This window comes from Panthera leo, chromosome A3, assembly GCF_018350215.1.
Source record: "Panthera leo isolate Ple1 chromosome A3, P.leo_Ple1_pat1.1, whole genome shotgun sequence".
Lineage (NCBI taxonomy): Eukaryota > Metazoa > Chordata > Mammalia > Carnivora > Felidae > Panthera > Panthera leo.
In genome coordinates this window covers 58,097,836-58,110,710 of record NC_056681.1, presented here as the reverse complement: position 1 = coordinate 58,110,710, position 12,875 = coordinate 58,097,836, and the positions used below count along the sequence as shown (strand labels likewise).

Sequence of the window (12,875 nt, the reverse complement as noted above, 5' to 3'; positions counted from 1 at the left end):
GAGTGTGCCTGTTTTTTCTACAGAGTACAGTTGACCAAAAGCGCGCCAGCCATCATGAGAGCAATGGCTTTGCCGGTCGCATTCACCTCTTGCCAGATCTCTTACAGCAAAGCCATTCCTCCTCCACTTCCTCCACCTCTTCCTCCCCATCCTCCAGCCAGCCGACACCCACCATGTCCCCACAGACACCCCAGGACAAGCTCACTACTAATGAGGTATGTCTCGCACCACAGCTGGCTGCTTTCATAGGGTTTGACCAGCACTGCCTAGTAGCTAGTTTGCAGAGGAGACCTTTCCCACACCCCTCACCCCTCCCTTCCCCCTGCTTTCTTCTGTCACCTACCCTTCTCCCCAACCCCAAGTAACATGTTTCAGATCTGCATACAAATCCCTTAACCCTAGATCAATGTCCCTCCAACTTGCCAGTTCACTGTTTACTTTTCTCTAGATGAGTGTAGTTGCATGGCTTTCTTTATTCAGTTTATTTTTTAAAAGTCTAAATAAAATGATTGCTGTGTTCTCAGATCCATATGTATTTGGCATGAAATTCTTGTAGCCGTTTGTGGAATCTGCCTTTTTCATTCTTTTTATCTGATAAGTAAAATATAGAAAAATTTGGTTAAGCAGACTTGGCCTTATCTGGACACACTTGTTATCCTGTACAGGAATCTCCTTCAAACAGGGCTGAGTTGCTTTTTGTTTTTGATGGGGGGTAGATCGTTGGTTGGTTACTGATTCGTTTTCACCAACCCTGTTAAAAGGATGTCTTTCCTTGAAATCCACCTTCATTCAGAGTTTAAGAAAAGGCCAAATGATTTTTAGGGAAATGTAGAAAATTAGGATGTTAAGAAGAGCAAAGGTCTGAGCATGCTTTAATTTAAATTTTTGAATGGAAAATCTGGTGTGCTCGTTTGAAGGCTTGGCTGTGGTGCTCAGTCTGGGTGCTAGTTGGGTGGTGCTTTGCTCTTTGGAACAAGATTATGCCCCAGGTGCAGTGACATAGTCCACCTTGAGCACCCTGTACTAAATTAAACAAGTGGTTTGATTTCTTGGGAGGTTTGGTTTAAATGCATTTGTCTAATGGTCGAAAGGAGGTTGAAAGTGGCATGTAGCTTCAGCCAATCTTGTTAATGTAAACATTTAACTGCCAGCCTGTCTCTACCTGCTTCTATTTTGGTTCCCTTGTTAGAAAGAATCAGAATAATCCTCTCCCCCTGAGGAGTAGGGGCAAGTCAACTGCTTCCAAGGTGGGCTTGCATCAGATTGGCCATCGGATGGATTGGCCATTGATCACAGGATGGGGTGGGAAGCTTGCCAGCAGACAGCTGTGTGAAATGGGAGGAGAGAGCCTGGGAGCCTAGGCAGTCTTGGGCTCTAGGACATAGTGGCTCTCAGCTGCCTGTGGAGGGCGAAAGGTTTCAGGACTAAAGCACTTGATCAGAAGTGTTCTTTTTTCTCCAGCGATATATCCCACCTACACTCACATTTCTCCTTATATTTATATTTAAACTTTGCTCCATTTTGCTCTAATGTCCAATATTTACTATAACCCTTAACTCACTAAACTGGCAAGTTTATTTTTCCGTTTGTTTTGTTTTTAATTGTCATTACATTTCCACTTAACAATTTGTTTCACTTTCTTTGTGTTCTGTTATTTTTTTTTTGTCTTAAGTTACACTATTAACCAAAACACTAGCGTTCCTAAAAGAGCAAAAGTATGTGCCATATCTTGTTGTTTGCACCTTTCACTAATGAGCCCCTGTTCGATATGGGTTTACTGATGATGCACCTAAAACGGTGGTAGCCAAAGCTTCTGTAGCTTTCTGGCAAGAGGCTCACTTTCAAATAAATAATACAAAGCAAAGATTTGCCAATATTCCAACATATATTAATTGGGCAGAAGAATAATGTCAGAAATTGATGAATTGAGATAGACATTTCAAGCCTGTCCTTTAGGAGTTTTTATTATCATTATTTATTAAAAAAAAAAAAAAACAACAACTTGGAGCATGAAGTGTAGATTTTGTTGGTAGCTCACAGCATTCCTATGTTAGATGAACAGTACTTCTGAAGAGAGATGTAGCTTTTTGGTGGTTCCAGGTCGAACAGCCTATTGTCGGGCTGTGTTGTGCACATGCAGAGGCACCCCTGAGAGCATTTGGGGGGAACGATGCAGGAGGGATAGGCCTTCCTAGTGGGAAATCATGCAGTGTAGAAATGGATTGAAATGTTGTATGTTCATCTTTTTAATGTCATTTGTATTAATAAAATTGAAATTTACATTGCAGACTCAGTCCGCTAGTAGCACACTCCAGAAACACAAATCTTCCTCCTCCTTTACACCTTTTATAGACCCCAGATTACTACAGATTTCTCCATCTAGTGGGACAACAGTGACTTCTGTGGGTAAGTAAAGGAGCAACATGAAAGCAGCTGACAAACAGGACTTGGTCACTTTGTATTGGTCTTTCTGATGGCTGAGGCATGGCATGGTGGTTGTTTGCAGGCACAGACCTCGGATACAGAAACACCCATCCCGCTTGCATTGCCTTATTTGCAGTGAGCTGCATAGTCAGTTTCCTTTTCCCATATACATTTCTTACAAATTTCTTTTTCTTGACAAAGGGTCCCTTACAACATGTGAATATTTACTGAGGTGTAGCAGGGGAGGGAGGCAAGCGCATTGTTTGTGTGTACAGAAAATAATTTAAAGTGTATCGTGTTCTAGTGGGATTTTCCTGTGATGGAATGAGACCAGAAGCCATAAGGCAAGATCCTACCCGGAAGGGCTCAGTGGTCAATGTGAATCCCACCAACACTAGGCCACAGAGTGACACCCCAGAGATTCGTAAATATAAGAAGAGATTTAACTCCGAGATTCTGTGTGCTGCCTTATGGGGTAGGTATCGTACTGCTACTATGACTCTCTATCCTTTTTTTTTTTTTTTTTTTTTTAAATTCTGAAGGGTGGACTGGTCTTTTAGAGAAGTACTATTTTGGATAGTTTGGGGAGTTTTTAAAGAGTTGTTAACAGATAAGTTGGAAAACTTTTTTTTTTTTTTATGTTTATTAATTTATTTATTTTGAGAGAGGGGCAGGGGGAGACAGAGAGAATCCCAGGCAGAGCATGGAGCCTGATGGCAGGCCTTGATCTCACAACCATGAGATCATAACCTGAGCTAATATCAAGAGTCAGACGCTCAACCTTCTGAGCCAACCAGGTGCCCCTGGTGGGAAGACTTCTGCGATGCCCACCCTTGTAACCTTTTCCTAAAGAATCATGCAGGCATGTGTATGTTCATGCACTTGTTTCAGTCAACGGCTAACCTCCTGTCTCTTCACATAAAGAAAAAACTAGAAAGATGAGAAAGACATTGTTGGTCCTTATTTATAGGGAGAATGAAGAAATTTGTTGGATTGCAGTTTGATGTTTTTCCTTGCCCTTCATGGGCCTCACATGGAAATGAAGTTTTTAAAAGCAGTTTTTTACTGGCCGGAGTCTGCAGAAGCAGACTGTTGTACTGACTTTCTCCGTTGCCTGTCTGCAGTATTGGTGTAGCATATTCACAACCTAAGACGCCACAAGAGACTAAGTCTGCCATGCGCAGGACTACACCCTCTCATGTTCTGAACCTGGCCTCTCTGTCATCACCTTCCTTGCTCCCACAGACAGAACCTGTCTTAGAACTTGTCTTCTAGTCCCATGCTGTGTTTTTGTTCTTCTCCTGCCTGAACCCCAAAATCTATTTTCAGTAGGGACCCTGTTTCTAATCAGAACAGTGTCTCCTTCCCTTGACATTACAAATGTAAGTAGACAGAAGACATGCGATCCGTTTTGGTTGAATGCGCAGCACGTCTGTCCGTTGACTGCTCTCCTGCCCCTTTCACCAGCTCCTACTCGTTCTTCTCCCTAGGGGTTTAGGAGAGTCCTTTCCCCTTTGCAGACACACCTGCTTTCTCTTTCACTTTTTGAATTCTGGGTTTCTGTCCTTGTCATCACTGAGTATCTTAAGTCTCCTATATCAGAAGGCCTTTTCTGTATTGACCTTGTAGGTAAAGGTAACAGTAGGCTCTTGGAGGGGGATTACTAGGATCATGTGAAAGCAGCTGGCACAGCATTGTCACCGCATGGCACTGTTAGTGTTGCTGGGTGAATGCCAGTTGTGATCACATCATGGAATGGAGTTCCATCATGTCCTTTCTTTTTAAAGGCCTTTTGTGGGGGTGTGTATATCATCAAAATTGATACATTATATTTAGTGTAGAAATAGTGTTAAGTAAGTTAATTCTTGGAAATTGGTGAAATAATTTTTATCTGGAACGTTTGCACTTGGTAGCACTCTTACACTGATTTTATGCTAATGTCCTACAAAGTGCTGGACTCTGTTCTGTGCCATTAGCTGATTTAATGAAAATCCTCCTTCTAATGAACTTCTTTAATACCTCAGAGAATAAGAGTATCCTGAGCTTGTGTTTTTAAAAATGTGGTAGAACTTTCCATTTTATCAGTATGTGGAAAGGCGTGATAGGCAAGATGACTTAAAGTTGAAATGCATTTCTATAAATCCATGTATTTGAGTTGCTCCTTGGCTCGGGGCACATCAGTGATGGGTTTCCTTAAACTGCCTGCTAAGCTAAAAAGTAAGTTAAAAAAACAAGCCTTTTAAGTTAAATTTAAAAATAAGCTTTTTAAAGACTTAAGACACAGAAAAGTTAAGACATGTACTTTGAGAGTGGTAGCCTGACAAGGGGAGAAAATTCAGAGGACTCTAGAGTATTAGTTTGAAATGGTGACATTGATGCATTGAAAGTCAGCTGACCAGTGTTAGATAGGTTAGACAGGCTTTTTGTGTGCCCTCTTAGAAAATGCTAGCCTCAGGGCACCTGGGTGTTTTAGTCAGTTAAGCACCCTACTCTTGGTTTTGGCTTAGGTCATGATCTCACAGTTCGTGGGATGGAGCCCTGTGTCGAGCTCTGTGCTGACAGCACGGACATGCTTGGGATTCTCTCCTGTCTTTGTCCCTCCTTGCTTGCTCTGTCTCAAAACAAATAAACTTAAAAACAAAACTTTTAAAAAGAAAATGCTAGCTTCAAGCATTCTTTTTTAATCATCTTATATAATTGACTTCTGCTTTGTAAGATGCTACCTATTTATTATATTTTTGTAATAAGACGGTTTTCCCATTCACAGCCAGGATTATTTTAACACACATTTTGAACATGATTGTTCCAGCTTTTTTTTTCTTTTCTTTTCTCTTTTCTTTTCTCTTTTCTTTTCCTTTTTCTTTCTTTCTTTTTTTTTTTAAATTTTAAATTATCTGTACACCTAATACAGGGCTCGAAACCTACAACCCCAACATCAAGAGTCACGTGTCTACTGACTGAACCAGCCAAGTGCCCCTGTTCCCACTCTTAACAGTAAACTATCTGCAGTTTACTACAGAGCATTGCCTGTAATATCATCATAGAATTTAAAGGAAACTTTATTTATTTTTATTTTTTTATTTTTTTTCAATATATGAAATTTATTGTCAAATTGGTTTCCATACAACACCCAGTGCTCATCCCAAAAGGTGCCCTCCTCAATACCCATCCCCCACCCTCCCCTCCCTCCCACCCCCCATCAACCCTCAGTTTGTTCTCAGTTTTTAAGAGTCTCTTATGCTTTGGCTCTCTCCCACTCTAACCTCCTTTTTTTTTTTTCCTTCCCCTCCCCCATGGGTTTCTGTTAAGTTTCTCAGGATCCACATAAGAGTGAAAACATATGGTATCTGTCTTTCTCTGTATGGCTTATTTCACTTAGCATCACACTCTCCAGTTCCATCCATGTTGCTACAAAGGGCCATATTTAATTCTCTCTCATTGCCACGTAGTACTTCATTGTGTATGTAAACCACAATTTCCTTATCCATTCATCAGTTGATGGGCATTTAGGCTCTTTCCATAATTTGGCTATTGTTGAGAGTGCTGCTATAAACATTGGGGTACAAGTGCCCCTATGCATCAGTACTCCTGTATCCCTTGGGTAAATTCCTAGCAGTGCTATTGCTGGGTCATAGGGTAGGTCTATTTTTAATTTTTTGAGGAACCTCCACACTGTTTTCCAGAGTGGCTGCACCAATTTGCATTCCCACCAACAGTGCAAGAGGGTTCCCGTTTCTCCACATCCTCTCCAGCATCTATAGTCTCCTGATTTGTTCATTTTGGCCACGCTGACTGGCGTGAAGTGATATCTGAGTGTGGTTTTGATTTGTATTTCCCTGATGAGGAGCGACGTTGAGCATCTTTTCATATGCCTGTTGGCCATCCGGATGTCTTCTTTAGAGAAGTGTCTATTCATGTTTTCTGCCCATTTCTTCACTGGGTTGTTTGTTTTTCGGGTGTGGAGTTTGGTGAGCTTTTTATAGATTTTGGATACTAGCCCTTAAAGGAAACTTTAAATCACACATTATAGAGTTAATAGCCATTTTTCCCCATCTTAAACCAGATTTCTATGAATACAGTCGCAGTTCCTAATACAGCTTGCCTTTGAGCAATTAATATTTAAAGTTTAATTATACCTAACAGTTGAAAGGTTTAAAAAGGATATTTATAAAAGGTTATTGCAGCCTGCAACTTGATTTTTTTCATCATCATCCCATAATTTCCAGGGTGGTTATTTTCCAGTGACTCAATATTCCTCTGAGTACTAACACTCAGTACTTTACAGAATGACATAGTTCTTGGAAATACATAATGGAGAATTATGAGGTAGAGTATAAGTACCAAAGTGTCTGTATTTTTTATGTTTATGAAAAGACTTTTTCAGTTTGTCTTTTATTCCTTTATTATTTCTTACTGTAAAATCTTGATTGATGTTTGGATGCTATTTGTTTTTGGAAACCACAAATAATAGGTTTCAGAATCTTATATTTCAGTAGTTATTACCAGACTTTTGACATGGGTCTTTCAGCTACTTGATATTGAAGATTGGGAAAATACTGAAATATTACATGAAATGGAATCTTTGGAATGGACTCTGTCTGAAAACAGCTCTATCAGTTAATGTTTTGTTTTTCTTCTGTTTACCTGTGAAGCCAGTTAAAATTATCTCACCTAGGTATGTGGAGGGAAAACACTAAGGATAATGTCCAAATATAGTTCTGCATTGATAGGGAGATGGTCACCACAAAATGGTGAACCTCAAAAGTGAAATTGTATGAAAATGAATGGAGCATTACATAAGCATTAATTTTTCTTGCAGTGATGATAAGTGTGTTTTTAAATTGGACAGTGTTTTTTTTCTTAGCATTAAGTAATGATCTGATGTGTGTCATCTTTCTATTAAAAAACTTTTTCATGGAAAAACATGATGGCTTGTAAGCCTTATAAAGTGTAAGGCTGTGAACCCTAATTCAAAGCCACAGTGTTACCTGATGAATAAAATGGTAGTATCAGCCATAGCTGATATTTCATGTGGCTATTTAAATTTAATAGAAACTTCAGTTCCTCAGTTGCACCAGCCATGTTTCAAGTGCTCAGTAGCCACGTGTGGCTAACACATTGACATCAAGATAAGTTCTGTTGGACAAGGCTGGTCTGGATGGCACATTCTAAAAATCTTAATTATAAGTGACAGACGAAGTCATGTGCATTCATAAGCCTTTTACTTAAGCTCTTCAAATGACCATACTTTGAGAGTTTTGTTTACTTTTAATGGTTACTCTTAATGGGTAGTGAATACTCAGGTTTTTCTTCCTTCACATTTTCTGAAGCTATTTCATAGTATGTCAGGTTCTAACAAGCTCTCATTACAGTAATAGTAGATGGAAAGCACCTGTGATTTGGTGGAAGCATATGTGGGACAGCACATACAGGGATGCTCTTGTGAAACGTACCACAGTTTCTGTAAGGGCAAGATGGAAACCTGTATCATATGCCTAATAGGTTTTTAATGGGGGGCTTTCCTCTGGTCACGCTATTATCAGAAATTGTAGATGTCTAGAATTCATGAGGACCTTTTTACACATTTTACATTTTTTGAGGACTCCAGGGATAGTGTTGTATTAGTTTAGAGCCTACAGTGTTTCAGCACATTTGTAACTGTTGTCCTTGTGAGCCTTGCACTCTGTTAGTTGAAGTTTTTTGCATTTGAATGGCAGTGATAGTTACTACATATGTAAATTCCAGGTTCCCAGCTTCCCCCTAGACCCCAAAAAGTGTGTCCAGTTTCCTCACAAGGATTGCTTGGATATAGATACTGTCCCTCCAAGTCTTGGGTTTTACTTGCTCAATGGAACAGGGACAGAGCTGAGAGAGGGTCGGGAGCGTGTTTACTTGTTGCCTTCATAGTTGTTCACTTGAAGTTTTCTGGAAATAGGGTATGTGTGTATGTCTGTGTGTGTTCCTGTGTAATTGGACGTGTGAATTGTGTGGTTCAGGAAAATACATGGTATTCTTCCCTATCATTCCATCTACCAGTAAATATTGATTGGGCAATTTTTTAAAAGCACAAATACTTTATTCCTTGTCTCAGTGAGTTTATTACCCAGTTGAGGGAATCAGTGCAAACATGTATGTGCCTAACTGCTTAGGAATATAAAGTGATCTGTGCTACATGTTACATGTTACAAAGTTGGTTTAGACAAGGAAGGTTATAGACCAAGGAATGAAGGCATTTAAGGAAATAAGTGAGTGATAGGGAGAAGTAAGTTGACTCAAGGTACAGAGAGTTTTGAATGCCAAGTTGAGGCTTTTGTACCCTGCCCTATAGGGTGTGTAGTTTTGAAGATGTAGTAGGACCTAATGAATATTGTCGGAAGATGAGGATTGTTTGGGCTGCTGCCATGAGCAAGTAGAGGGAGGATGTTATAACAACCTGAGTTAAAGTCACTATCCATCGTTTACAAGGAGGCCAAAGCCTGATGTAAGGTGAGAGCAGAGGAAAGGGAAAGGAAGGTTTTCTCTGGTTCTGGTGGTCAGTTTAGCTAGATGTGTGGAATGGGTGGTGGTGCTGTTACAGAAATGGCAAAAGTTGAGAAGTTGGTTTCAGTAGAAATTTACAGCAGGTGTGGAAAAGCAGGTAGAGTATGAAATTAGGAGTTGATGGTTCTGACGTGCTCCTTCAGAAAGCAAAGGAGATGTCTTTTGTGTTTTAAGAAGCAGAGAAGGTTTAAAAAAGGGGTGGGGGGGCGCAGAGAAAACCAAGAGCTGGAGCTGAATGGAGCTGGAGCAGGGGGAGACCATGGTAGCAAATAGAGAAGCCAGGATTGGTCCCATGGGGAGGTCACAGTATTTTAATATTCCTAAGAAATATTGTTGCTTTCTTGATGATGATGGAGAATGGTCTTTAAGAAAATGGCAAGGTGAGTCATAAATTGGTAAGGATTTGAGGTAGCTATATCTCATGCCAGAAGTTTGGCAATCAAAATAAAGACAATAAAGGAAGTATGAAGGGATCATGAAAACAGACATCTCTCTCATATCTTTTTTTTAGATTTAAGTAAGTATTTCACCCTCACTCCTCTGTGATTTGTTGCCATTTGGTTACTTTAACCTCTGGCTATTCCAAGCATTTCTTTTTGTGGATGAGTTTAAAAACCACTCTTTTCCAGATAGCTGGTGTTATCCTTTCCATACAACCAGACTGTTTGCCAAGCACGGCATAAAATTCAGGTCTTTCTGTGTTCTTAAAACAGGAGTGAATTTGTTAGTGGGTACAGAGAGTGGCCTGATGCTGCTGGACAGAAGTGGCCAAGGGAAGGTATATCCTCTGATCAACAGAAGACGATTTCAGCAAATGGATGTCCTTGAAGGCTTGAATGTCTTGGTGACAATATCTGGTAAGTGTTCATTTAATAAAGCAAGATTACTTCCCAGCACAAAACTTCTGTTAGCTCATTTTTTGAAGTAATGGCTGAATGAGGTACAATCGTAGCATGGTCTCATAGTAAGGTAATAGAAAGATGTGACCCACGTGTACACACTGAACCTGTAGGGCTCCTCTAAAGAGCAGTCTTGAAAAGCACAGGGGCATGCGCTCTCTAGTTGACCTCTCCCACACAACCACCCTCTCTGCCCCGTTGCTCGTTGGGTTTAATGTGGCTTCCCTGGCTTGGAGGTTTGTGTCTGCTTCCACCCATAGGACTCTTGCATGCAGAAGGGACTGTGCTCTGCCATGATGGCACAAGTACCATATTATGGTTTTTCTTTACATCCGTTAACACTTACTATAAGCTTCTTTTTAGAAAGAGGTTTTTTTTAGTATAAATTATGTAATATATGTGCATTGTGGAAAAACACTACTGTAGAAAAGCAAGTAGGAGAAATAAAATGTAAAATCATCCAGAGATACTATTGACTTCAATTTTTAACTTCTAATCTTTTAAGCATACACACACTTAAAATACACTCATAAAGGGGGGAAAATCTGCATTTAAATGGTTATACAACATTTCAAACATACAGACAATAATGAGAGAATGATTACAGAATAATGACACCCATGTACTGATTAGTTTTAACAGGTGTTAGATACACTTTTGTACCTGCAGTTAGCCTCGCTTCCCCTTTCAGCTGCCCCTGTAACCACTGTCCTGAAGTTATACAGTGTTCATTCTGGTTTGACCAAATCAGGTACTTGCTCTCTCTGTGTCATTAAACATTTCTTTATAAACAGTTGTATTTTATATGGCTATAGAGTGTTTTTTTGTATAGATATTCTAAAATGTATTTACTTCTTTGTAAATCTTTTATCCCTTTTTTCCCCTCGCGTAGATATTTTTGGCATATATCTTGTAGTTGACTTAACCATTGCTCACACATGCCTGTGATGCGTGGGTACTGGTTTCCTAATAATTTGTATGATTGCTGGAGTCAAGAGTATGCAAAATTGGAATACTTTAGGTCTTATAATAACCCACAGCAGTTTTGATTTAGTCATCTGCTAGCTCCAGCTTATTATATTTGTTTATATGTAACATCTCTTGCAGTTATTTTAGTTTTGAGATACGCTTTTGGTTGTAAGTAAAAGATGTTTGTTGAAGTGCAAAAATTTCGCCATCCATCTCATACTTAAATGAGAAAACAACCATTTACAACTTGAGTGTTAATGTGGAGTAGGTTTTAAAATTGGAGGAGAAATGAATCTGCCACTAAAAATGGCTTGGGCTTCATTTTGTGATTCACTGAACAAGAAGATTTATGGGAATCACTAAACAGCTGACACCAGTAATTTTTGGGGTCTACTTTTCTCTATTTCTCTTTTGTAGCTTTTAATGATTTTTTTACAATCATGAAAGTAATACATATTAATTGTAGGAAGCTTAAAAAAATGAGAAAACCTTAGGAAGAATAAAACAAAATGTTACCCTATCTCAGAGACCACTCTTGTTGACACTTCTTTATATTTCCTTCTCCTCATATCTGTAAGTATATATTACAGTATGGAAATGGAACACTATATACATAAAAGTACATAGTTTTGTTTCATTTAACATATTTTATTGAGTATTTCCCCACATTCAAAAAGTCTTCAAAACAGGGGCGCCTGGGTGGCTCAGTCGGTTAAGCATCCAACTTCAGCTCAGATATGATCTTGTAGTCCATGAGTTTGAACCTCACGTGGGGCTCTGTGCTAACAGCTCAGAGCCTGGAGCCTGCTTGGGATTCTGTGTCTCCCTCTCTCTCTGCCCTTCTCCTGCTCACACTCTGTCTCTCTCTCAAAAATAAATAAACATTAAAAAAAAATTTTTTTATTTAAAAAAAAAAGTCTTCAAAACTTAAAAAGATTGTGTCGAAGTATAAGACGTAATACAAAAAGTGCACAGATTATAAGTATACAGCCCAGTGAATTGTCACAGTTAGAATCCATCCATGTAGCACCTATACCCTGGTGAAGAAATCGAACAATCCCAGCAGTCCAGAAGCTTCCCTGCAGTCCCCACTTTGCTGCCTCCCAGTCACTGCCCCCCATGTTCCCAGAGGGAAGCACTGTCCTTTAAATACCTAAGATTGGTTTTACCTTCATTGAACTAAAGCTACAGAAATGGTAAAATGGTAGGTATTCTTTTGTGTCTGGCTGGGGTTTTTTTTGTTTTTGTTTTGTTTTTTTTTGAAGAGCACTTTAGGTTTACAGAAAAGTTGGAAAGAAAATATAGACAATTCCTGTATTACCCCCCACCTCCAGTTTTCCCAATTAGCCTCATTAGTGTAGTACTTTTGTTGTAATTGATGATCCAGTATTCACACATTATTATTATTAACTAAAGTCTGTAGTTTACGTTAGGGTTCACCCTTTGTGTTGTACAGTTCTGTGGGTTCTGACAAACACATAATTATCCACAATTATAGACTAATTTCACTGCCCTGAAAATCCCCTGTGCTCCACCTATTCATCTCTCTCCAAAAGTCCCTGGCAACAACTGATTTTTTTTTTTTTTTTTTTAATTTTCTATGTGACCTTTTCCAGAACATCATAGTTGAAATCATGTGTAGTATGTAGCCTTTTCAGACTGGCATCTTTTCTCTAGCAATATGCATTTAAGTTTCCTCCATGTCTTTTCATGACTTGATAGTGCATTTCTTTTTATTGCTGAATAATCTTTTGTGTGGGTGTGCCACTTTGTGTATCCATTCACTTATTGAAAGACCTCTTGGTTGCTTCCAATTTGCAGCAATTATGAATGAAACTGCTACAAATATTTGTGGACAGTTTTTTGTGTAGACATGTTTTCAACTTATGTGCTTGGTTAAATACCTAGCAGCATGATTGCTGAACATAAGGTAGGACTACATTCAACTGGGCACCTGGGTGGCTCAGTTAGTTAAGTGCCTGACACTTGGTTTCCACTCAGATCATGATCTCGCACTTTCATGAGTTCAAGCCCTGCGTCAGG

At 39.3% G+C, this 12,875-nt stretch overlaps 1 protein-coding gene across 45 annotated transcripts in view; it reads left to right on the top strand.

Annotated features, from left to right (window-relative positions):
* MAP4K4 (mitogen-activated protein kinase kinase kinase kinase 4) overlaps window positions 1–12,875 on the top strand; it is a 188,162-nt gene that overhangs the window by 164,057 nt on the left and 11,230 nt on the right. For 26 of the 45 annotated variants that reach the window (XM_042931906.1, XM_042931899.1, XM_042931898.1 and 23 more), the window contains 4 exons: window positions 24–215; window positions 2,289–2,406; window positions 2,729–2,899; window positions 9,678–9,821. In XM_042931906.1, the coding sequence (XP_042787840.1) occupies window positions 24–215; window positions 2,289–2,406; window positions 2,729–2,899; window positions 9,678–9,821 (625 nt within the window). The remainder of the gene's footprint in view (window positions 1–23; window positions 216–2,288; window positions 2,407–2,728; window positions 2,900–9,677; window positions 9,822–12,875) is intronic. The other 19 variants (XM_042931913.1, XM_042931944.1, XM_042931937.1 and 16 more) reach the window with 1 other exon arrangement.